Consider the following 26,961-nt stretch of genomic DNA (forward strand, 5'->3'; position numbering starts at 1 on the left):
GGACAGATTAACAACCTAAAAAGATAACGACTCCAGGAATTACTAAAATCAAACTGCCTTTCCTCAACTCAGAGAAATAGTTTTATTAAAAGGCATTTCAGTGAAATACAGAAACAAAAATAACCAAAGCTCGTTTGCTTTTTAATTTTAAACTCTTCTTGGAAAACAAACAATTACAGAGCGCCCCTGTGTGTCGGGCAACTAATGATTTACACATTAACATTGAAGCTGAGTCAATAAAACACGACACCAAGAATTGTTTTTAGGGGTTTAATGGGTGTACAGATTCAATTAAAGGAAGTGGTAAACACATACAAAAATACCCTTTCATTACATTTTAGAAACAAACATCTAAATGTTCTCATTAGTTTAATGTTTCTGAACAGCAGAACATGAGTTGTCTGAAACAGAGTGGTGCAGTTTTCATTCAAAAAGACCTACCTGCTATGAATGCTATTAAAAAAAAGATCACATGGTACAAATATGCAAATATAAATAAGGTGATAAGAAAACCCCCAATAATGAATATGCCTTTTTGAAAAAACTGTTCTCTGTACATGTTGTTGGGGAAAACTGATGTCGGAAAAAGAGCCTGTGTCCCAACTGTCTACCTGCTCGGATGAAGAGGGCGCCTTGTTTGTTACAAATAAAGCAGCACGTTGTAGACATGTATCCTTTGTGCTAAAATCCGCCAAAAAGACGCCCGGCTTCAGACCATAAAGAGGGAGGGCTGTCTCCTGACCCCCCTCCATCTGTGGCCCCAGGAGATGCCTTTTAAGAACCTCCACAGGAGGCGCAGAGGGTTAACACCCAAACTAAGGGAATTCTATCTCTCTCCAAAACATCAACCATCTATGCATGCACGCTCACACACAGTCAACCACATGCATACACACACAAACCATCAAAACTTGCCGAAAAGCTCCAAAACATTTTCACAGAAGCACCACAAACTTTCAAGCAGGACCTGGCTTCAACAGGATGTCTAATGAACAGACCACAGCGAGATGGATCAGGAGGGTGTGTGTGTGGGTTCGAGTCGTAATGATTCCCCCTCCCAATGGCGGGGTCTCTGACTGCTGGCTAGACTTTACTTTTCTGCCACAGGTACCTACAGCGCACAACCCTGATGCTCATACACTCTGACTGTCCGGCACATCTATCTGACATCTAAGGCTTCAACATCCAGGAAAAGTAGCAGATGCTGAGTAATGCAACCTTTGCACCACTCATCCATAAATGATGGGTGCCACCCAGACACTGCAGATATAGATCGGTGCAGCACTTCCAGTAGGTTTTTCCCATTTTTCTTTGAACCCGTTTCTTCACTTTCAGAAGGTGTTGCACAACTGTTGCCGGGCGTCTTCCACCGTTTCTGTTAAACAAGGCTCTGAATAATAAGATAACCTTTACACTGCAAGTCCAATACTAACCTGGGTGGTTGTGGTGGTCCAAAGATTTCCGTCACATCCAAGCAAACCCTCAATATATCATCCCTGCAACTGTATCCAAACCTAAACAGTGTTTACAAAAAATATTCAGGGCTGGAGACAAGTTGTTGTTTTTTTTTGGACAAGCAGAAGAGAAAAACAAAAAAAAAAACTTACAATTTTTTAAACTTTTTTTTTTCCTTTTTAGATAAAACTACAATAGAATGATCAAAAGACTTAACAGTGATCTGATGCTTGTTCTTTTTTTAAGACAAACGTTATGTACATCAACATTTACTGTACAGGTTTCTGTTTGTGAAAAAAGAAAAGAGAGAAAAGAAAGTCAGCATACACCAGTAGTGTGTAGCAAAGGTGGATAAGTGTTCTGGGCTGCTTAAAAAAAAAAAAAAAAGCAAAAGCAAAGGATGAAAAAAAAAAAAGAACTGGTTAACAGTTTGTACTGTGAACATTTTTAAACAATGTGGGAGAAAAGGAGTAAAAAAACAAACAAACAAACAAACAACTGCTGCATTAGTTCTCATGTCTGATATCTCCATGACGGTTGTGTGCAGCGCCCCCCGGCTGTGATTGTGGGCGCTGACAACATCAAATCACCTATCCACTGGCAAATCTTTAAATCACTGGAGATTTGAGGTGAGGAGTCCGTCTCGCTGCATCACACTTGAAACTGACCGACCTGAATGTGTGAAGTCAACGTCTCGGTGTTAGACAAAGCCCCACCACTGTGTGTCGAGGAATCCACCATCTAGGTGTGTGTTCAAGCTATGTGGATTCTGGCCTTCTCGGTTTCTTTCAGCCTCTTTGCCTGCTCCTCCAGAGAGGGAGAATGGGGTCTCTTGGAGGCCGCCCCGTTTAGGGGGTCGGCTACTCGGCTCACTAATGTTGGGATGGAGCTACCCACAGGGGGCACTGAGTGTTTGGATGCAACATGTTCTAGAGGGAAGCAGAACAAAAACAATTGATCATCTGATGACTCATCAGAAAATCTAGCAGTCATTTGCAAACTCATATTCTAATTCATAAAATGGATTTACTCACTTTCATGAGATTTTTGTATTTGTATGATTTCATTCTCAAGTGTTACTTTTTCTTTTAGATTTACTACTGTTTTCATCTGTCAATATGTAAAGAAGGAAAGTAAACTCAAAGTTATAACATTGATTTCTTTTTCGGCGACACTCACTAGAGCCAATGACTGGGATGGACATGCCCTTCTCTTCACTGGCAGGAGGAGCATCAGTGGTCAGGGTGCCCTCAAACACTGGGGGCTTGGGAGGTGTGACGCTGCACATTGAAACGGACAGGTCAAGAACAATCAATGGGAAAAACAATCGAACTACTTCAGCTGCTCCAGGGGTGCTGGGAAAATAGTTGAAGCTCACTTGTGGCGGTTGAGGGCAAGTTTGATGGAATTTTTCACAACACGACAACTGTTGCTGGCTGGGAGGGGCGAGGATGCGTCTGGCAGCTCCATGCTGGGAAGTCTCTGGGATGGGAAACAGTGACATCATCAGCCTATATGCACCTGATCGCTTGCTTTTATTAATCAAGTCCACAAGACCAAGACAGAAATGACCCAAGAGCAGCTCACCTGTGTTCTTGAGGTATCGATTGTTGGAATGGGTTTTGCCTTGGCTTCAGAAAGGGGGGTCTAGTTGTGAGGAGAGACCAAATGAAAACTTTTACTAAGTCTGACTTTAGATGAGCACTTGACAGGGAGAGAGCAGCAATACCTACATTGTTAGGTCCTTCTCTGTGTGTATACGAGTCAGAGGATGGTGGAAATGGCTCTTTAAATGTGGAGTCATCATTGGACACCACCTGCAGCACAAACACACACACACACACACACACTTGGCACCAAATGTGTTTAACAGACATATAGAACTCTTGGTCTGACTGGAGAAAGGCTGGCCAACCTCTGTGTCTTTGTGCCTCTTGGCCAGGTCCTCTTGTGTAGGCGAGTGTGGTCTTTTGACTGGAACTCCGTTGACAGAGTCCTCCAGGCCGTTGGGCTCCTCTCTGGGGCTGCTGGCGGCGGCGGGCTTCACGTCCCCGCTTAGCACTGTGGTCATGGCGCTGCTGGCAGGTGGAGACGGAGCCTTCACTCTGACTGGTGGCTCTGCACAATGAGTAAAGAGAACAGGACTGCATTCACATCTCTGAAACATTAGAATATATAAATACAGTAATTACCAAGAAACATGAATACATTCCATTTTAAATGTCAAGCTTTGAAAGGGTACCTACTGGAATAATCTGACTCACTTGAGCCGATGACAGGGATGGACATGCCTTGGTCTTTAGCAGCTGGTGCCGCGCTAGGTGTTGGGGGGCTTTCAACAAAAAGCTGCTTGGGCGGGCTGACACTGCTTTATAAAGAGAAGATCGGGAGTCAGCATTTTGTAGAATGGGCCAAGTCATTGTCACAAATAAAAAAGTTAAGACAAAAATTTGATGCATAGGATTTCCAGTATAGGAGTTTCTCTTAGGTTGCAATCCCAAAGAGCTGCTAAAGTAGAGTACAAGTATAATTTACCTCTCGTCGGTGTCAGAAGCGGGCTTGGAGGGTTTGCTGGTCGGGGAGCTGAAAGGAGTCCCTGAGTCCGTGTCTCTGGAGCTGTCCAGATGACTGCTGTCCAGAGAAATCCTCTTAGAGCTTCCTCCATTAGAGCTGCGATTCAACTCTGCTATGCTCTACAGGAGAGGGAAAAAAAGTCAGTCCAGCAGAGACAAAAAGTCAAAATGACATGAATAGGAAGATGGCTCACCCTCTTCTTCTTCTGCACCAGTTCAGCAGGAAGGTACTGGTGAAGCTGCTTCTTCTTAACATGTGTTGCCTCAATCTTCATCCCATCCTTCAGCATGTTTATATTGTTGGCTTGTCTGTATACTACAGGGAACATACTGGGATTACTGGCAAGAATATTTGTGTGCCACTGGTTTTCTTCTTGTCATAAGGCAAGTAAGTGCTGCCCACTACATGCATGACACAACAGAGTGCCACCAGAATGACTTATATTTGTAGGTCAACCTGAAGTTAGCAATGCCATAGTTCCCTCACCCTAAAACCAGTGGGATTTCAGATTATTGCAAAAAAAATATGTGGTGAACAAAAGTTGATGCAACTTTTGGTTATGCAAGATCATCTTCACAAATGGTCAACTTTTATGATTATTGGAGCACGCCATTGCTAAGCTCAGATTATACTATGAACAAACTGAACCACCAATGCACCATCACCAGCATCTCATTTCATCTGTTTTAGGCGCGATATCAACCGCTTGTAAGCAACTACCTTTTTTTTTAAAAACACAAAAGCTTCAAGTTAATTCGTGCACTATTTATTCACATATGTTAAACTGCAGAACCCAAATGTAAAATATCTTAAGCTAGTAGACTTTGGCCATAGACCACTGATGTTTAATCTAAAATTTGTTAAAAAAAAAAAACCCCCGTTGCCTTGGAGATGAGGGAACTGGATGTTCAACATTGTTGACCTATTTATTCATCACAATCCTGAAGTGAGAAACTATCGGTTAAAAACGCTGTTTAGCAGGGAGTTTGGTATCTGGTTCTTTTGCATCCGTATCATAGCAGCAACTTTGAGATGATGGCATTCAACATTACGTTTGCACATCAAGTCTGTGTACAATTTTGGATAACAAAACTTCTATTTCCATCATAATCCAAGATCTTTACAATCACAGACGTCCATCAACAGTTTTGATTTCTTCTTTACAAATCACAAATGATTAATTTGTTTAAGAACACTTGTTGCTGAAGGGGAAAGTATTTCAGTAGTTGCAAAACAACTCAACACAGTGACTCAGGGAATGACTCTGAGTGGTTTGAGACCAACATGAGAGGACCTACCAGTGTCTGTGAAGGACTGGATGTCATAGGTGAGGTCAATATTTACACTCTCTGCATTCTCCACTTTCTTAAAGATGATTCCGATGAACCACATGGACACAAAGTCGTTCCTACACAAACGATTATGATGTTATATGCTGTTTGCAGATTAGAGGTCATGAATTTTCCATAGAATGTCCAATAGGCCCAGTTAAAAATCATCATCATCAACTCATACCAATGCAGATATTCTCCCACATCCCGAAAACACACATATTCTGGAGAATTGTTGAAACTGTATTTGACTGATGCCAGTTGTGTGCGTGCAATTGCCAAATATCATCAAGACATGAACAGCAATTTCACACTAGCAGTCTTCTTATTTCAAGTACTCTTGACCAAAGCCATTCTGAGTGTACGAGGAGAAGGTTTAAACATCATCATCAAATGTAGGCTTTTCTCTTGAGCTGCTTCTGTGTGTGGATAAAAGAGGACTCACTCATTGCGGTTTTCTTTGGAGCCGGGGAAAGACTGGGGGTTGACATGAGCTAGTGTAATGTACTCATTCCTTTCAAGGTTCCCCACCAAAACACGGATCTTTGACTCCACCAGACCAACCCTGAGGGAGAACATCATATTGTATTCACAGAATTGTCCTCAATTCAACTTGTTTTCCTTTATTCCCTATTTTGTAAACTTAAAAAAAAAACAAAAAACTTTTGCTTCTGCAGACATGCAAGAGATGCAGTCCTTTGGCACTCACCATTCTAAGTGGTTTTCTTCTGTGGATGCACTGGCAGTCAGAACAATGTAATGCCTGTGGATCAAAACACAACCTCTAATTCCCTTCTAACATACAGTACATCAACAGCTACACACTTGGGCTCAAGACAAAGAGGGCTGTCATGTAAACGCTTGTAAAGAAAGGTAAAAACATCTTATCCTTTTGAAATCCAAACCACCTTCAATGGCTCCTTCCAACACATTCATTTATTGAAATTCACCACAGAAAATGAAAAAATATGTACCAAGAAGCTGAATCTGCTCTTTACTTCTCCTACGACTTTGCCTTCATCATGCCTGTAGTACAAGGTTCTGTCCTTTCAATCAATTATCTGATCAAACAAACACTTACTTGTACTTCTGGAAAAAGTTGGGTGGCTCAAACAGTTTGGACCATTCAGCTTTTCCCTGAAGAATCTCATCTGTGACACTGAGACCTGTTTGCATCAAACATGGAGACAATCTGTTTTACTTGGGTTATAAAGGGTGAGGGCTCATCTGTTCATTTCACTTTATGTAAATGTCACGAGCTGACAAACTTAAGCCAGATGCAACAGAAAGAATAAATAAGCTTCATGATTACATTTGTGTATTACCATATCTGAACTCCTCGCTCATGATGGTGCGTGTAGATGTGGAGACGTTGTATGTGGAGTTCTGCTGGGGATAGGCGGGGGTGATGATGGGCATCAGGTGGTATCTGTCAGATGGGTTTACCTAAAAGCATTGAACAGGGACCATTCAATGAGTCTTCGTGACACCCCACCCAGTTAACTGCAAAGGGCAACTTCACATACATAAACACACACACTGACAGCACAGACCCGTCACCCTCAGCGAGCTTCACATATTCCTTATTTGCATGACGTATAAGAACAAACTACCTGAAGCTGCCTGTCATATAACGGCTGCACAACTTGATCACGTCATGAGCTTGTACCTGCTTGGTTGCATCTTGCCCTGGAGTTGGTATTTACACAGGAAGTATGGCAGACTGCCTCAAGACTGAGATCATTGGCACCACTGTTAGCATAGACTAAAGAATGTCACCATTTACTTTCATGCTCTCCTCTTTTGCCTAACTGCAACGTGAAATATTTGCGAACGCACATTTCACCTTTAAAATCAACCGTATATCAAGCAATACCTCCATAAGTATATACTGAATGTATGTCTCATTAACAGACCATCTAAAAATGTCCATTTCCATCCTGTCGAAGAACAAATCAATAAGAGAAAGCACTTAAGGACAATGGCATTTATCACTTCACAAAGACATAAATTGGCAAAATACTAAGGAAATTATATGTTGTTTTTGTCCAATGTGCAGTGACTACTGTCTGTTAGTGAACGGAAATGACACCAATATGCAATTAAAATATGTTTATTGCTGAAGGAACATTAAAAACAAAGAAATAATGAGATAGCAATTACAACTGCTAGAATATTTTTAAAAATGTATATAGGAGGTGAAAATAAAGCCCTGGGATTTAAAAATATAACAGATATACACAACGTTGACCATCCTTAAGAATAAACAGCTACACCTGAGACAGTGTTCTGTGTATCGTTATATTTAAATACAGCCAGCTATAGAAAATTCGCTGCTGTATCCAACTACTGACACATTTCATCGACAAGAGGGCATCTGGCTGACAAAAGATGTCCAAATAGGAAGTCTTCCTTGCTCCAAGATGGTCTGGGAAGCCCCATCCGAGCAGAATTAAGATCATTGGAACTCATGATGTGGGACCCGATCGATTTCCGGGTCACATGGGGACAGGGGAGTGAGGAAACATGAAATAAGAAAAGTGAAATGTACCAGTACCTGTTCAACATCAACAAACTTTTTATAGCTCAGCCTGTTGATTCTGGGCAGATAGTTTTTTTGTTTTTTTTTTAATTGAACCTGCACATAAGACATGTATAGATGCACCAGCCACGGGTGATTTTTTTTTATTTTTTATGTCCGTCCTGCTGTGTCAATTCAGATTTTCTTGCTGTTCATGATTTACAGCTGTCAGCATAGATGATCAGTTTTTGCACCTTCTCTGTAACAGTTACAGGAGCTTCTTCTTCAACCTCTATAAAAACACACACCTCAGATAACTCCAGGTTATTGGACAGAGCTTACAGCTTGTACGGCACAGAATCTGAGACGTCTGGTCACCAGGCGACTGATTGGTGCATCTCTACATTAAAGTCCAACAACATCCTAAATATTATTGTACAGAGATTATACTCACTCTAGGATCCCACACTGGTAAATTCAGATTACTGTCCTCAGGCTGTTTCAATAGCACAGGATTTGGCCACTCCCTGCAGGAAAAAAGGCATCTTTTTAATCTTTAAATGTTTGTGTGCAGTGTTCAACATGAAGGAAAACCTTTGGAGCACAAGGTCAATTTAACAAGTGTGGTGAAAAATGACCCGCATTTAAACACAGCAGGTGTCTTTCCCTAATTAAACAAAGAACAGTGCATGAATGGCTACTTTAAATAGTCTGCCCAACATCATTTGCGGTCTCTCACTCGTGGAACACACTTGGGACACTATATTTCGATATTGTAGGGGTTGTATGAATAAAGATACAGTCAATTTATCAAAATGCATGCACTAGTAAATATATGAAAAAAAATCAGAATAAACAGGACATTCATTTCTTTTTATTCAGACCACATGACTCAATGGCGTGAAAAGCTGGCTTTCTGTCTTTGTTATACAATTAATAAATACGGTCATCACACAAAGATGTGAAACGCTGCCATCAAGTGGTACAGAACAAGTACTAGTTTCCCAAACAATCAGAAGCAGAATGTTCAAGTTTTTCAAGTGTAAAAGTTTTCTGTGCTCATTGAAAATCTGACTTTAAGGCGTGGACCTATGGCCATGATTTGTGACATCGCAAATAGTGTGGGAGCCAATCCTGATCTGGAGGACTATTCAGGAGACAAATGTATTATGTAGACACATTAATCCTTCAGGTGGCAAAGACACAGAAAGAGTAGACTTTATAGTGAAGAGGAAGAGCCCCATGTCCAGCAGTTCTGATTTGTATTCTAGACTGTCCAATGAGGGAGAAGGAGCTGTTATGTTAAGTATTTTTGCTGTACATTTCCTCTGCAAGAACAATGTAAGACATATTTTGTTTTTTACAGTATTTTTCTATGCATTTCATAGAAATGTATGTGTTTGGGGGGGATCTTTAATTATAATCACAAAAATCTGATTCTCACCATTTGGAGAAAACCAAGAAGAACTTATGAACGAGGGTGGCAGCAACAGCGTTGGGATAGAGCTGGCAAGTCCTTGCCACCAGCATGGCCCATGAAACTCCACCCAGAAACCCCAGCATATTGGAGTAGATCCCACGACCTGCAGGCACAGGGATAATTAGAATATGGCAGCACTCTATATATAAAATGTTGGCCTCATTTGCAACATGTGCACAGGGTTTGTAATGAGTTAACAAATTCATGACTACAAGGATAAGACAAACACACACAATATATATATATATATATATATATATATATATATATATATATATATATATATATATATATATATATATATATATATATATATATATATATATATATATATATATATATATATATATATATATATATATATATATATATATATATATATATCTTTGTGACTATCACTACTACAAAAACAGTAATGTACTTGACATATTACACAAAAAAATACATTTGTATTTTTTCTATGTTATGGTTGATGGTGAATGTGAGCAATACACAAAAAGATATTCAAAAGAAAATAAAGATTCAAAAGATCAAGCAATATCAAAGAAGACAGTATAACTCCTTACGCTTTGCCCACAGTTTGATGGCTCTCAATGTCAGCCTGAAGTTTTCTTTGTTTGGCACCAAGTACAATATTTCATCAGTCACTCGACAGCCTGCAATATGACACCTTATGAGAAACCTCAAACACTGTCTGGCGAACACTACAAGTACACTCTTGCAATTAAGCTGCAAATTTATGTTTCATGTAAAAACAAGACTCATATCTGCTAGGTAAATTCTGAAAACAATAAGTCACTCTATTCTTATTAATCGTGACAAATAAGAAAGCAGCAACAGGATCAGGTCAATAACTATTCTGCTATGTGTACCAGACAAAACAATCGTGATTTCCAAAGTATGGGTAGTGGATTTATGGTGAAAGCTATGGGTAGGCTGCACAAAAATGGGATGAAGCAATGTGGTGTACCATTAAGACTGCGAATACAACGAATGTCCAGGTTTCTCAGAATGGAGTCCCCTCTAAGGTCCAGGTTGTCTGGAATGGACTGTAAGGCCAGTCTGGCAAAAAGCAGGTCAATCTGTTCAGACACAGAAGAGTAAAAAAAGAAAAAGAAAAAAAAAAAGCAGAAAAATCCCATTGAGAGTTTATTCTTTGGTTACTATGATCACATACAACTTATCTTACTAGATTGAGTGTGAGCAACAGCCTGTGATCCACTAGCCAGCATCACACAGATCAATCCAACAGAATGTTTGATGTAGACTTTGATCACCTGGATCTCGAAGTAACTTACCTCTATTCCATCAAATGTGAATTTTATCACTGGTACAAAAGCATCCTCGACAGCCTTGACAAACAAAACAAAAATAAAGATCATCAAAACAAATCTGAATCAAGGAAAACTCAACTGGCTACAGATATTATCAAAGCTCAGGGGTGCTGTATTTCCTATTACCTGCATTTTGTGTTGTTAAACAGGTTATCCAGTTTACAACTGTAGCCATATTATGTTACTTCAAGGTTAAAGATGGTTCAAGTGATGAAACATTTGTTAAAAGTATTTGACAGCAACAAGGAATGTTGCAACTGAAGAGACTTCCAGAGCCAGTCTTGTTTAGATGAGACAGGCATGTCTGCATTGCCATGAAGACAAACCTGCTTGAGAACACTCAGTCAAAAGAGCAGATAGCAATTTTGCAATTAGCCATACTGTCAAACTATCCATCCATCCATTTTCTAGGGGTCGTGGGGGGCTGGAGCCTATCTCAGCAGCTTTCAGGCGTGAGGCGGGTTCACCCTGGACAGGTCGCCAGTCCATTGCAGGGCCAACACATAGAGACAGACAACCTTTCACACTCACAGCCACGCCTACGGTCAATTTAGAGTATCCAAATAGTCTAGCCCCCACTTGATGTCTTTGGAATGTGGGTGGAAGCTGGAGTACCTGGAGAGAACCCACGCAAGCAGGGAGAACATGAGGACTCCACACAGAAAGATCCCGTGCTTGAGCTCGAACCTGAAACCTTCTTGCTGTGAGGCGCTAACCACTGCACCACCGTCAAACTATTTATCTATAAATATGCTATTAAGAATTGCTAATCATTTGAGTCTTATTACAGTATTACTGCTTTTTTAAACCAGCTCTGCCAAGACTCAGCCATAAAGATATCATCTGTCCTCCGCCAATGTTTCAAATATCAAAATTGGCCCCTCTAAATTAACTTTAGTGGGCGCTTTGCAACTGAGCCACTGGGTGAGTTAATTTGTTGTGCTGTCCTTCACTGAAAAAAATGCCACACATACTCACCCTAAGGTCTTTAATCTCTTCGAGTTGTTTCAATTTCTCAAAGAAAGACTGGAAAAAGTCGCTTCTCTCTACATGGCGTGGAGCCACACATAAGGCATCAATATCAGCTCCTGGAATGCACAGTAACTTGGGTCAGTGTGTAATCTCTTTTAGTGAATAGGTTGAGTGGTTGACAACTTCAGCAGCAATATATCATCAAAAGTTACTTCAAAGATAAAGATAGTTCATGTGATAAAATATCTACAACGATGAGGAATGTCTGAGAATACTTTGAAAGTAAGTCATGTAGTTGATTTGTTTTTCATAGAGCATTTGTTTGGATGAGATAAGCTTATGAGTTGACAACAGGAAAGACAGGGGCATGCTAACACCCATGACCAATCAATGCACTAAGCTAACTAGCAGACAGCTGGTCTTACTGTGTCTCAGCTACCTCATGCACTCACAATGGAGAGAAGCGTATGCACTCTCTTGTCTGGCTGTGAGGACAGTAGGCAATACATGCATTTTCCAAAAGTTGGCACAATGCTTTAAACATGAACTAAATGAAGGGACACGTTCATCTACACAATCTCCTACAAAATTAACATGATTGATAACAGCTAATTATATTTCTGATTTTGAGCACAATACAAGTGTATACCACTTGAAGTAAATCGCTGTTGCAGGATGACGGTAAATGAAAACCCATTTATGTATGGAAAATGGTTTCGATTTTTTTTTTTTTTTTAAGAGTAACTCTCAACCAGAGAGACCAGTCTATTTCAAAACAAACACTTCGAGACTGTTCCAGGCAAACAGTATTAATGTCTAATTAAAAAGGCCAAGCCAAGACAAAATTACTCTACCAAGCACAAAACTGCAGTGTGCTTGATCTGCAGAGACATATTTGGACTGTATTTCCAGTATGAATAAAAAAGATCCATTTAGATGCCGTTTCAAAACTGTAACTGGTGAAATATTGTTTAGACAAAATACAGTTTTAAACTCAAAATGGCTTGGCTGTCTATGGTAGCCTGTCCTCACTTAGATTTCATCTTGTTTGCACTTGTTATCACTCCTTCAGTTGACTTGCTCTCAACAGTGAGAAGGTGGCAGTTTTTATATTGATTTTATCTAAAGGTGAGATAGCACACAATGGGGCTACAAAAGCAAAATCACAAATGGCTTGCTGGAATTTTCAAATTGCAACAAATAGAAAGCCTTTGTTTGATACAAAGGTCATGCAAATGGTGTTTCAAAAGACATGTGGAGAATCATACAAATTAACATTCCTCTAATTTCTGAAATAATATCGCAATCGCAATATCAGTTAAAATAATTGAAATGAGCTTTTTTTCCCCCAAAAACGTGAAGCCCTGGTATACAACAAACAGAATGCTGGAATGAATCAATCAATCACACTTGCAATAGCAATAGCTGTAAATAATAGCTAAATAGATGGGAGTTCGCCGGCCTCTTCTGGTCTGCCTTTTAGACATTACTGAGTGGCTTTTTCACACAACAATTTTATTTGCACTAATTCACCCTCGAGATTCACAAGTTATTTTGTTAATTTTCTAGTATCACTGGGAGTGGTCCAGTGGACTTTGTCAGAAAACTTAAACATAGTTATGTCAGGCCCCAAAAACTTGTAAGGAGGCTGCTGAAATGACAGAGCTGATGTGAAAAGAAATTCAGCGTGAGCATCCATGGAGATGATGTGGAAAGCATCTTAACAGCTGCTGGTTTGATTTAAAATTCTTATTAATTACAATAAACAAATAAAATAATGTCACTAACTCCATCATGATGTTGATGAATTCATGTTTCAATTGATGACAGGCAACCATCTTCTGATATGATCAGTCCCTGAACGTGTCAAAATCTGATGAAGTTTGACATGGCTCGTATCTTTTGTTCTCCACTTATAGCCAATGTGACATTTCTTAGAAAAACATGTGAAATCAAATTGCCGAAGCCTTTCTCTTCAACATCACAGGTGATCTGGATTTGGAGGAGGTTGGTGATTCACAATTCAGAATTTTGCTGCACAAAAACAGCACTGAAAAACAGCTATGCATCTATTTTTTTTTCCCACTAAACATATATTTTAAAAACCACCATTAACATCTGACCTCAGAGTTTGTTTCTGTTGTAAAGCAAGTGACACATTTACACTATAGTCTCTGTTCATAATGAGCCAGTGTTTACCATTTTTCTACACCTCAAAACTGGCCTTGTCACAAAACCCTGTCGAGAGCAGACAAAAACAACAATGCTGGCCTCATGCTTTAGCCAGGAAAGAGAAAACGTTGCTTTTCAAAAACAATGCTTTGTGTCTGCATTGTTATGGAGATAATTTTCTTTGCCTTTAACTCCATCTGTGAATGTTTAGTCAAAATACCAGATGGTATGTTACAGTTGCCACCCATCTAATACTGTCAAACTATTTGCTAGCAATATGATTATATTGAAGTCAGCACATAAACAGAGTAACTACTAAACATACCTTTAGTGTGCACCCCCAGACGATATGAGCCAAAAGTAAATATTTTGCCCCCAACACAGCTGATAGCTGATGGTGGAAGGTTCTGTAAAAGAGGAACATTGATGTAAACATGGATTTTGCCTCTTTGCAGCAGCTCAGCAAGCTCACAATTTTTTCTAATTTATTCTGACTGTTGCCATGAATGATTTCATACTGCATCACTCAAAACCAGAACTTACCTTTAATTCACTGATTTCTGCTATCCATTCTTTAACAAAGTTATTCAACTTCCCAAGTATTGCAAGTCTGAAAGGAGAACAATTGTTAAAGCATAAAAGTACCATCTCCAAGATGTGCTTATATAATAAGCTAGTCTGATTTCTGAAATACTGTATACTTATTACATCACTGACATGTACATATGAGAAGTATTTTATGTTTTGAGCCTGCATAAGCCCACAAACAAAAATGCTGATGACCCCCCTGGCGAAACATTTATGTCGTAATGAACTCGCTGGAAAACAGGGTGAAACAGTTTAGTAGAAAGCAGCAAGGAGGGCAGTGACAGCACTTCAGTGGTTGACATTTTATTAATCTCCCTCCAGTCTGTTTGTTCAAACTCTACTCAAGCAAACAATGTTAGATATTGGAAATGCCTCTAGGATGAGAGGTGAAATGTCTTTAAAGAAACTGAAAGGTCCAGTTGACTGGGACACTGCACTTTAGTGTTGTCATGACCAAGGTAACTGAGAAACTTTAACGAGATGTTAGAGAGCTGCTTGAACACATATAGATCAAATTTGGGAATGAGATAGATGAAAAATAGCAGAAATTACTAGCATTGGCAAAGTACCACATTCACATAGATGCTGATAGAAACCTATGTCTCCTGCAGGGACATGTGAAGCAGGATTGAACTCCAATTAAAGCCTTTCCCAAGCCAGACTTTACGGAGTGTTTGACCAGAGGGAAAAGGGGCTTTAATTCCTGTATATTTATGTATACAAGTTTTTTTTCTGAAAAATCTCCATACAAGTGCAAATCAGGGAACATTTATACTGATCTGTGAAGGCCAATACTGGATTATAACTCTGAGTAACCAATATATTGGTCAGGCTCCGATTTAAAACTTGCTAAATACTTTTACATCCCAGTTCCATAAAGTACACCTTGATATAAAAAATATAGCAAAATACTACAACCTGCAATCAACAATCCCATGATAATGACTATAATGCACAGTTCTTATTGAATTTTTTTTTTCTAAATTGTAATTTTGGAGGGTGTAATTTTCTGTGCTTTTGGATTGTACTTGTTTACGCACGCACACACAAACACACACACACAGAACTGCAACTGTTTGCATTGTTAATTTAATGTAAATGGTGTCTACTGGTGTGTTAATAACTATACACGTTAAACACTTCCACTGGGTCACTACTCACCTATGGTTCAATTCCTCTTCATCTTCAAACACGCCAAATGGTTTCATAGCATCACAAAGCTTCTTGGTGTACTGGTGGTCAATGTCTCGTGGGGGTGCAAGGCTAATGGCAGAAGTGATGCCATAGTGTTTCTGAGGCTGCTGCCCACCAGGCATGGTGCTGCGTGAGAACAGGGGAACAAGATGCAATAACCTATACGTGACAGCTAAAGGGTCTGAAAAGTTGAAACAACATGTTACGGACATTAAACAGTTAAGTTTCTAAAGCCTTCGACCCGGTACCACGTTATGATTTAACATATGTATCAGCCAACGCGTGCAAATGTATTAGTTTGCACTTTTCTGGCGCTCTCATTATCAACCTATGTATACACACACTGATATTTGCTGTGGCAACCGAGACCTCAATTCACCCCGAATTTGTTTGATAACGCGCATTAATGAATTACCGTTACGTGCTGTTAAATATCATAAACGAATATATCAACAGTACAGAGACTTGGTAAAATGTGAAACTATTCTGTTTCCGCTAGAAGCTAGCGAACGTTAGCAGAGAAGCTACAAACGAGATGCGCTAACAAACTGGTCAAATTAGCACGAGAGCTAACGTTAGCTGGCTGCTACGGAAGAATTGATTTGCTAATGACTCGCTTTCCGGTTAGGCATACGTGAGAGTTGACATATCTAATAACAAACAAGACAGAACCGTTCCCTTACTTACGCATGCTCGCCCAGTAGTTGTCCAAACAGCAAACAAGCGGGCTAGCCAGCAAGCGGTGGCTGCAGGCCTTGTTTGGTTGTTATGACAGTTGGCTAACATTAGCTTTTAGCCTATTCTTTAGGACTCTATTAAACGCTGACAAAAATCCTCTTAAGTGGAAAATGTGCCAAATGCACGACTTACCTTGACATTTCTTTCATGACACTGTAAAAAAACTTGCACTGCTTTTCTGCTGCGAACCCGTAAAAACTAAGAAGGTCAGCAAGTGGAAATAATAACAGCCTCGACCTGATTACAACAATGGTCACTTTCCAGAGAGCAGTTCAAACCTTCCCACTGAACCGGAATCACTTCTTATAAGACAACATTTCCGTTTGAAATTCCGAAAGATGATCTATTCATATCGAATTAATGTACAAAACGTACTGGTTTTCCGAATGCTAATAGCTAAACTCGCATTCAAGTGCCGTCAAAGCATTTTTTATTACTGAAAACTACAAATCTAGAGGAGCGGAGGAACATTTACGCACAGCACGCTAAGCAACCATCGTCACGTAAATCACGTGAGCACCGAGGCCTGAATCTGCTGCTCGGCACTCTTCAGCCCCAGCAACACGTTACACACACCTGCTGAGGAAAATGCTGGTCTCCAAACATTAAAAAAGACATTAACTCTATATTTTAAGGTGAAGAAATTAAAAAAAAAAAACGGAAAAGAATGCATGTTATTTGAGCTTGAGGTATTTCTGTCCGATTCTATCAATAAAAAATTGAAGTGTTTCCTGAGATAATCTTGTTGGTAGACTGATGACGATGCTTGAAAGTTATTTTAAAGCACTATTTGTAATTCCAACGTTGATAGGGAAAACAGATTGTCTGTATTTAGTACAATTTTTTGCAAGCACTTTTGCGCTTACTATGGATTTTTCCTTAAGTCTGAATTCTTGCTTGTGTTGTCGCTTTGGACAATAGCGTCTGCTAAATGAAATTGTAGAATTGTAGAATTTTAACAGTGTAACAAATTTTGAATTGACTTGTTTGTACACTATTGAGTAATACGATCTATGTGTAAACTCACTGGAGACACACACAACCCCCCCCCCCCCAAAAAAAAAATAATAATCAATTAACTCCATGAATGTCTATGAACATGAAATGATCACTTCTAAGGTTACTTTATAAAACAAGAATGTGATGTAAATTGAATTCCAGGCTCTGTGTATGCAAAACATGAATGGGCAAAATGTGATGTCGTTATAATAAAACAGGAGGAGATTAGTGACTGTGAGAATTCTTCAAATGATCATAGCCTGAAATGGTAATGTAGTAAATTTATCTCTGATTGAAAAGTCCATTCACAGTGAAAACCTGACAACAACAACAACAAAGAGATAATTTGATTATGTTACTAATTTCAATTTGTATTCATACTGGTTGTGTTTTCTGTCCTTGTCACAGGAATTGGTCTGGTTTTGAAAACTTTTTTCATGATCTGGACCCCATATTGACTGTAAATTGAAAAGAATTATTATTATTTATTTATTTTTTTACTAATTGTGTGTTTTGTTTGGGCCAGTAATGCACATGAGCTTTTATTTGTTTGTTTGTTTGTATTTTGCTAATTGCCTTTCACACTATCAAATTCACCTGATTTATCTAAAATCATGGGAAAAAGCCATGTGTAAATCAGTAGTAAAGTTCTCAAAAATTTACAAGAATGTGGCAGAAAACCAACAAACAAACCTTGAAAATTTTAGGCTCACTCCTAAGTCCCCCTGACTTTGAGCATAACTCTCAAGATCTTTGTCAGACCTCAGAAACAATCAGGGTTTTCTATGAGAAATCCTCAAGTTCTTGGATTCATGATTGAGTTCAGTCTGCAGATCAACAAAAAGTTACTCATTGTAACTGCACAGGCAACCTTTCACCTGCCTAGAAACCAGAGCCCCACCCACTTCTGCTTTTTGGACTTTAAGAGTCAGTCTGATAGTTTCAGCAAGTCAAAGCATACTAATCTGATCTGATACAGCAGCACATAGCCTCAAAAGATTAGCACAATGAGTGATAGCCCTCTTCTTGTCAATGTGGAAAACTGGATTGCAAAGAACCAGAATGTTTTTCTACCGCCAGTGTGCAACAAGCTCATGTGAGTAATTACCATCAATGTCTGCAAAGTCAAACAATGTTGCACTTTTTAGAAATCAAATAATACTGAGCACGTGACTTTTTCTCTCTTTTAGGCACTTTAGCCAGTTGAATATAATGTTTGTTGGCGGTCCGAATACCAGGAAGGATTACCATATAGAGGAGGGGGAGGAGGTAAAGGGAAGCACTGATTTGCTCGGTATTCATTGTAAAATTAACCAACTAACGTAAGCAAGAAAAATACTCAATAATACGTTACTTTGACAGGCAACTTGCTATTCTGGTTAAAGTTTTCTCACACACATTCGCCACAGTGACCACCTCGCTAGCCTCAAGGGCAAACTTCATCACACTGTTGCAACATTTTGTAACATCATTTTTGGCTGCTGATGTTTGCTTTGTCGCAGTCTCATTTGTCTATTTGTGGGCATTTCCTGAATTTTACTGTCAGCAGCATAAAGGGGTCGTTGGGTCACTGCAGCATGGGATTCATCACATCTAAAACTTTAGTAGTATTTGAGGAACATTTTTAGTAACTGTCTGCACTTAAATGAATATTTCTTGAAATGACATGACAATATATGTTGTAGCCTGAAGCTCAAACCATATTATTCCTCAATTTATTTTGAATAGTTGTTCTACCAGCTGAAGGGGGACATGTGTCTGAAGGTGATTGAAAATGGCAAACACAAAGATGTGCACATCAAAGAGGGAGAGGTAAGCGTGAATATGTTTTACACGTGAATTGAATACATAACATTTTCACCCTCTATTATGATTTACACTCATTAGCTTTATCATAGATTCTGCAGAAATAGAACCAAAGATGTCCTCATCGTGTCAACTCAAGCAGAGCATACATATTTAAAGTAAATACATCCATACTTTTCTTTTATAATCTGCATTACATTTATTTTTCTCCCCAATTTTTAGATGTTCCTGCTGCCAGCTCGAATTCCCCACTCTCCCCAGAGACAAGCCAACACTGTGGGACTGGTGGTGGAGCGGAGACGTCTGCTGACTGAGACTGACTGCCTCAGGTTAGACACCGAACCCACTTCTCTTGTAGTCCACAAGGGGCTATTACATCAGATACACAATAAAATACTGCATTACAGTTGTATTTCTCTGGGAAGTGTGCCTGCCTTTGACCTTTGACCACCAAAATCAATTCACTTCATCCTCAAGTCCCAGTGGACATTTCAGTCAAATTTGAAGAAATTCCCTAAAGATATATCATGTTGAGAATGCGACCAGTATGTGAGGAGACAGTGACCTCAATTTTAGTTCATCCTTGAGTCCTAAAGGCCATAGGTGCCAAATTTGAAAAACAAAACAAAACAAAACAAAACAAAACAAAACAAAACAAAACAAAACAAAACAAAACAAAACAAAACAAAACAAAACAAAACAAAACAAAGCAAAACAAAACAAATTGCTCAAGCCATTCCTGAGATATTGTGTTCGAGAGAATGGGCAACCTGAAAAAAATGATGCCTCGAATCAATGGTCAGTAAGTGTGCCTAGTATACAATAGGAAAGTTTACAAATACTGTATATCTGTAAGAACAGACAGAAAGTGAAATTTACACTTCCCCACATAAACCAGTTGAATTGGTGTTTTTAATCATTTAACATGCAAGAGTTGCCAGTATTACCATGCCAGTGTGTTGGTGCTTTTAGGTACTATGTGGACAACACCACTGATATCCTGTTTGAGAAATGGTTCTACTGCCAGGATCTAGGAATCCAACTGGTGCCAATAATCAAAGAGTAAGAAACACTCGTGCTTCATCACCATCAGTTAGCATGATTTGTTTTAATACAATTTGCTTTTGTTGGTTGACTTTTTACTTGCAGGTTCATGGCATCAAAACAATACAGGACAGGAAAACCTGATCCAAGTGAGTTATAATGGGATTTACTGTGCTCTTTAATATGTGTATATAATCCAGGATCTTGTGAAGTTTCATTATAACTTTTGGTTTAATAGATGAAGTCTTCAGAGATCCTCCATTCCAGATGAACACCATGAATGTGATGTTACCCTTCTCCTTTAAGGACTGGCTACATAAACAGAGACCGTCCTTAGCTGCTGGCGGCAGCCCCATCAACATGTTCGGAGCTCAATTTGAGACTGAGGTATCATCTACTGTATTACTGTTTTGCTATACCAGGAAATTGCCTGTGACATTTGGATCCCTCCTAATCAATTCATTAGGAAAATTGAATTGATTTTAATGTATTAGACCAAGACAGGACAACCATGAGAGGTGAAATTGACTCTTATTGTCCTGACAGGTGATGGTGTTTGGCCCTGGGTCTACTGAGACTACCTTACGGCAAAGTGATGTGTGGATTTGGCAAATGGTATACACTCTGAATGGCTGTGTAGCATCATAGTGCGAGCTCTAACAGTCTGTCAGTCATATTTTTTCGTCTGCTTCTCCCTTTCATCCAACCAGGAGGGATCATCCAAAGTGATTATGGATGACCAGGAGTTTGCTATCTCTGATGGAGAGAGTTTACTCATTCCTGAACAGAACAAGTCAGTCAATATTATCAATACTGTAATGACTTGGTATTAACTTCAAAATATTGTATATTTCTAAAAACACAAGTTTTATTGTGTTGTAGGTACCAGTGGAAGAGAGAAGAGGGGACGGTTGCTCTATTTGTGGTTCAAAACCCAGAGCGGAAAAGACCCTGAGCGGATCACGGCCTGGACCACATGTATGATGGAAGCAAATCACTATTTTCAGGATTTGAATCTATTAAGCTGAAAAGTACCTCTCCGTGAAACGTAATCATGCAGATCTGTGACAATTCAAATTTAAAATTTTAAATTGCCTCATGTATTCAAGTTATCAATCTGTCAATCGGTTCCATTCTTGTTAATGCACTATCTCAGGAGTACCTTGAAGGAATTTTTTCAGTTTTGCCACAAACGTCCATGGAGGCTCAAGGGTGAACTGAAAAGCTTTTGGTGGTCAAAGGTCAAGGTCATTGTCACCTCACATGCACACAATATTTTGGTAATGCCCTGAGTTAATAGTGTCATATATAGAATTTATTTTTGTTGTCAAAGTTCAAAGGTCACAGTGATGGTTACACAAGGTGGAGGCATAGAAGAGACATGGCATTTTTAGTTTTAATATGAGACAGAGAACCACAAAAATGTACAAACTGTATATATAATAAAAACTTTCAATCCAAAATTTCAAAGCTGATTTTCAAAGTGAAATAATTCAGCATCATGAGTCCAGAGGTGTTTAGACATAAACATCAAAAATTCATTAGTAATTAATTAATTTCACAATGAGTTTTATGAGATCCAGCTTCCCCAGGGCTCTCATTTCTTCCATTTGTGGTGTGAAGGAAAAAATGTGTCATGTACACTAAGCATGTGGTAAGCAAGTATGTTGTTGTTTGTTATGTAAGTTGATGAACACTAAAATATATTAAAAAGTTAAATTGTACTTTAGTGGTGAGTGACATTAATGTAGTCAATGTATTGTCATTTTTATATGTTACACTGCAACATTATGATATTCTCATTTAGATTGAGGTGTACATTAACTTTGCTCAAGTTTTTTCTTTGTTTTGACTTTTACTGTTAATGTTTACGCTCTGCTGCTGTGTTAGAGATGATTGTACCATAAGTCAGTCTCACATCCTTGAGTGAAGATTAAAAGGTTTAATCAGAGTTTCTTGTGAAATTCACCGTAAGGCAATCAACTCACTAAATTTCATCGACATCAGCAGCAAGACAGTGTTGTCATTTCATGATGATAGGACTGTCTGAGAGAACTTCAAATACAAGCGTTAACATGTGCTGGGAAACTTATCGTCAGATGACTATCATGTCATTCGTGTCAAGATCAGCTCCTTGGATTTGTTTTAACATTCCCTCCTCAAAGAACCACAAATTTTAAGGTTAAATTACATTTTCCACTGAAATACTGAAAAACAGTTTTTCTGTAATAGGTACATCTGTAGACGGAACATGGGCTCATTGTAGGTTAACACCATTGCTGTAAACTGGACGGTTCACACAAAAAATGTGTCTTTGGAGTATGTGCTAAAGTAACTAAAACCTTCGCTGGATTTGTGCTAGTATCATTCAATATCATTTCTTTTTAAATACTAAATGATCCTAAATTGAACACAGAAATGCAATGAGAAATTTCCCAAAAATAAACTCCCAAGAGATTCCTTCCTCTTTCCCAGTGTTATAATTGAATGCAACTGTTTCTTACCTCACAATAACACCTGAAAAGAAGGGGATGAGAATCCAAAGCAGTGTTGAACATAATGAACACATCAACAGACAACAGACAGACTTTGCTCAAGATTTTTTTTTTTTTAAATTTTTAGAAATTGTTAATGAACTGTATATCAATTAACTTATTTCCTTTTTAAACCAACAAATTTTGAACCTAGGCTATATTCCCATTAATTACCTTGTTTTGCAGATTACCTGGATATTGTATTGCACATTTGTATGGTCTGATATCAGTGTTTGTCTGTTTGTTTGGTCTGTAGTGTATTTATTCAAGTGACTTTGTTTGTGGAGCTCTCTTGGCAGGCTGATCTTGAAAACAAATTCTAATGAGAAGGGGGTAACTCTCTTGATTAGACTCTTACCGGCTATATCGGTATGTAAAACAAACATATGTAAAATTGCCAGCAAAAATCTTTTACGAGAACACCATCAGAATGGAGAGCTGTTAAAAAAAACCAACATGTTATAACTTAGAAAATGATTTCCCTATTGCCGTTGACTTTCAAGTTGAGTTAATTTTGCAGTGATTCAAAGCAAACAAACATTTCTGCTAAATTTACCTCAACTTGTCTTCCCAAGTTTCATAAACTTAAAAGTCAAAGGCAATCAGGACATAAAATTTCTTGCTTGTCTTTTAAAATTTTTAGGAAATATGTTTATTTGTTCCCATGGACATGGCTCTTTGAAAAAGGTTAATAAATGAGCAGAAGGTCACAATTTAATTATAGTCAAACAGAATTGGTAGCAGTTTTAGAGGGAGTTCGTTTCACTTTCTCTATTTTTCTGCGACAAGGGGAAAAGTGTCCTCATACCTCCGCAAAGCGTGGCCGAGAAATATTCCAAGACAGCCCCCCATCAATCAAAAATTGTTGTATACATTTGGGTTATTGTTCCTACTAGCTGACATGGTCAGAAACGTGGCAGCCCACTAAAGAGTCATTTTCTATAACTGTGTCACGTGGATTAATGTGAGCAGTTCCTTTAGCAAGACAGGATAATTATTTTAATTCCAAAAAATATCAAAATATTTCTGTTAAAGTTTGTCACTTATCACTTACATTAGGTTTTTGGATATAATACGTTCATACAGTACAATTGTTTTGCTTTATTTTAGGTCAATAAGAAAAACAAAACTCTACGAAAAGCTGTCAGGCTTAATGTAACAATGAACTGTGAACAACCGAATGCTCACTTAATCAACAAATGTTAAAAACTCACAGTAGCATGGTATTGATCCTAAACAATATAGTACATTTACTGTCCTTTACACAGATTCCCTGCTACTTTAAATATGGTTACTGGGCCTCTTATACTTTAGTTTGTATTTTGTATGTTGTATCATGTGTATTTTCTGTTTATTAGAATACAGACTGAAAATAACCTACAATCTGGTGCATTCATCTTTGTATCTAGCGGGTGATTGATCTACAAGTGCACACTGTAATTATTTTGATAAAATAAAATAAAATGACCTGTCATTGGAAGCACAATATTCCAGACGAGAACAATAATAGCAATTCAGTTGAGCAGTCGTATCCTCAGAGTATTCCTGATCACATGCTGCTCTGCTATAAAGGCCGCCACCACCCAGGGCAGAGCATACTCCAGAGTCACCAGTCCTCCCAGGTTGTATCTATAGCCAGAGTAGTCCCAGGGACAGGCCCCCAGCAGCCTGAGCCCTGCCCCCCAGCTGAACTCCCACACATAGATGAAGAGGGTGTAGGCCATCAAACGTACAGGTAGTGGTTGGTGATGAGCCAGCAGTTGGCCTCTTAGCCTCTCCATGAGGAAGATCGCAGTGGCATACATAGGAAGTGCCCACAGGCTGGTGTATCCCATCATCCTCCTGTCCCGGGTACTGCACCAGTCCCACACAGCAGTGAAGGCCACCTCACAGAGGCAGCCGTGCAGGGCGTACACGTAAAGACGAGCCACACACGAAAGAGGACCGCCGGAGATGCTCCCATGTTCTGGCTCTGCTGAGACATCATCCTCAAAAAGCCCTTTCACACAAAAAGCAAAATTAAAGTCTGTTTGTGGCAGGCGGTAAAAGTCACAAATATATGAACATCAAATAATTTCTGCAAAGATATCTCATAAAGCTTGGAATGAAAAGACCTTTTAATAAAAAGGGGATTTTTTTTCCTTGAAAAGAGGCCAATATATTAGAAAAAATGAAAACAGCGAGGACATAAATCTCAATTTTGATCTTATAAATGTATTTCATATATGTATAATTCATTTATAATGTTATTTTAGAAAACTGGCCTTAATTCAAATGTTTAAATTTTTCTGAACATTATATTATAAAATGTTTTGCAGATTAGAAAAACTTTGACAACTTATACACCCTGTTGTTGTCTATTTGTTCATTATTTCTGAAAACCAGTAAGCTATTTTTAGAGTTCCTGCAGCTTCCAAATCAGCACTTTGAATATTAGCAGCCGCAGGTGTGTTTGCACTGGATTATGAAATGTTCCTTCCTCATTTTCATTTCCTCCATAAGTGTGAGAGAAACCCAGTAAAGAAATTACTGTATCGTAATATATTAGTCGTCAGGAAGTGCAAAAGCCTCACAAAAAGTTGCCTTGAGTTCTCTAGGGTGTTCGTCCCTTCTGCATCGCTTATCCGTTTACAAACTCTCAAGTGCATTGTCGGGCATAACCCATGTTTTCTTTATTTAGCTGTTTCTTCAGTAATCCACAGACACTTTAATTTAGGCTTAATATAACTATTCAAGTGTAGCACTACAAGGACCAAACCAGAGAGTGAGAGTTGAGGGTTTGTAAAACATTATTTTTGGACAGTTTTGCTGTTGTTCGCCATCGGGTGCCTTTAGCTTTAAGCAAAATATATACATGGATGGCTCTTGCTTTATCCTGGAGTCATAAAGAAGTAAGGCAGGATGGAAAAAATACATTTGTTAACGGAATACACCAACATGTGAGTACTTGAAAGGCAAAATACATTTTACTTTGGTGAAGAATCACTTCAGGTCATTCCACTTGAGCCAACCTCCTTGAAAGAAAATGCAGCATTCACTTGGTACCCATCATGTTCTTCAGCAGTAACATCGATGTGAAAGTAGGGCGAATTAAAATGTCACTGACATGAAGCATTATTTCTTTTGGGGATAGCCAAGTCTTTCTGCGATGATAACTTCACTGTCTCTCCTTCACAGGACTTGCAGCATATGTGCTCTAATGAGGATTATCAGGTTATCAGGCCAGCTTAACGAATGAAGAGCTTGGAAAATCTTAAACATGTTTACACACTAGCCTAGAAATATAACCAAATCAACTTGCTGACTCTCAGTTAAATCTCTTTAAAATGTTATTGAGTTATGAATACTCCCCCAATAGCAAAGAGTCTTGCTCCATCACTTCATTTACCTCAATTGAAATGAGGACGTAGTGATAGTGAATACCACATTAAGGCATCAAGTCTGGCCATCTGCAGTCATGGAACATCATGTAAAAATGCCATGAACAGCTGTAGTTCTCACCTTGCTCATTGCTACCTGGTGTGCTCCTTGCAGGCCGTTCTCTCACTTCCATCCCTGGGCAGCATATGGGTCTCTGTACCTTTGTAATCCCTCTGCTTCCCTAGGCGTGTGTCTGCGAATTTGTGTGTGTGTGTGTGTGTGTGTGTGTGTGTGTGTGTGTGTGTGTGTGTGTGTGTGTGTGTGTGTGTGCGTGTGTATGGATCTTGGGCTAAACATTAAGCCACCACATGTTAACAGAGTGAGACAGCAATGACTCTGTCACAGGTTGAGGTCGTGGACCAAAGGAGAGACCCATAGGAAGCAAACTTGATCCACCTGATGAATATGTGAATGCATGTGTCCGTGTGTAGCTCAAATACCAGTATTGATCCCGCAGTGGCTGCATGAATGATCCCTCTTCAGCACCAGTTAGTGTATGTGTATTGGTGAGTGTTTGGTTTTTCTGAAAGGCAAACTTGGGATAGTCTACATTGTATGTGCACACAGCCTCCATGCAATGGCGTATCTGAAACATTTCTGGGTCAGCTGGGAGGTTATCAGTGAGCAACAGTAGCTGGGTGTGTCAGGAAAATGGACCACAAGTACTACTGATGGGTAAAAAAATAACTCCAAGACAAACCTAAAATTTGTAGTATATCCATAAATAAAAGAAGATGTTTGTATCCATAAGGACTTCTGTGGTATAACTTATAAGCAAATGCAACAAAGTTCCATCATC

At 38.9% G+C, this 26,961-nt stretch overlaps 3 protein-coding genes across 6 annotated transcripts; 1 reads left to right on the top strand and 2 right to left on the bottom strand.

Moving 5' to 3' along the window:
• Positions 1–1,825: 1,825 nt before the first annotated feature.
• On the bottom strand, positions 1,826–16,866 carry papolg (poly(A) polymerase gamma). 4 transcript variants are annotated; one of them, XM_086180629.1, is made up of 24 exons: positions 16,492–16,866; positions 15,589–15,747; positions 14,383–14,449; positions 14,165–14,246; positions 11,674–11,783; positions 10,660–10,713; positions 10,332–10,443; positions 9,928–10,017; positions 9,326–9,464; positions 8,336–8,408; positions 6,686–6,806; positions 6,442–6,526; positions 6,070–6,123; positions 5,806–5,925; positions 5,328–5,437; positions 4,223–4,344; positions 3,991–4,148; positions 3,720–3,820; positions 3,371–3,573; positions 3,189–3,272; positions 3,043–3,102; positions 2,834–2,937; positions 2,635–2,735; positions 1,826–2,384 (listed from the first exon to the last, which is right to left on the bottom strand). In XM_086180629.1, exons 1-24 carry the CDS (start codon positions 16,506–16,508, stop codon positions 2,209–2,211), a joined length of 2,502 nt encoding a protein of 833 aa, XP_086036755.1. In that variant the 5' UTR covers positions 16,509–16,866; the 3' UTR covers positions 1,826–2,208. The 4 variants fall into 4 exon arrangements, with proteins under 4 accessions (XP_086036755.1, XP_086036753.1, XP_086036754.1 ...); XM_086180627.1 differs by having other exon boundaries at positions 3,702–3,820; XM_086180628.1 differs by having other exon boundaries at positions 3,720–3,823; positions 16,492–16,865.
• A 1,404-nt stretch (positions 16,867–18,270) lies between these two features.
• Positions 18,271–22,668, top strand: haao (3-hydroxyanthranilate 3,4-dioxygenase). The gene is made up of 10 exons (XM_086180703.1): positions 18,271–18,454; positions 18,549–18,627; positions 19,087–19,170; positions 19,387–19,493; positions 20,137–20,226; positions 20,314–20,357; positions 20,447–20,595; positions 20,755–20,823; positions 20,919–21,001; positions 21,091–22,668. The coding sequence occupies exons 1-10, from the start codon at positions 18,366–18,368 to the stop codon at positions 21,161–21,163; spliced, it is 867 nt and encodes a 288-aa protein (XP_086036829.1). The 5' UTR covers positions 18,271–18,365; the 3' UTR covers positions 21,164–22,668.
• Positions 19,577–26,380, bottom strand: LOC147247744 (transmembrane protein 229B-like). The gene is made up of 2 exons (XM_086180704.1): positions 26,244–26,380; positions 19,577–24,741 (listed from the first exon to the last, which is right to left on the bottom strand). The coding sequence occupies exons 1-2, from the start codon at positions 26,293–26,295 to the stop codon at positions 24,257–24,259; spliced, it is 537 nt and encodes a 178-aa protein (XP_086036830.1). The 5' UTR covers positions 26,296–26,380; the 3' UTR covers positions 19,577–24,256.
• Between the last annotated feature and the right edge of the window lie 581 nt (positions 26,381–26,961).

This window comes from Aulostomus chinensis, chromosome 16, assembly GCF_037954235.1.
Source record: "Aulostomus chinensis isolate RoL2024-O1b breed Wild chromosome 16, RoL_Achi_v1.0, whole genome shotgun sequence".
NCBI lineage: Eukaryota > Metazoa > Chordata > Actinopteri > Syngnathiformes > Aulostomidae > Aulostomus > Aulostomus chinensis.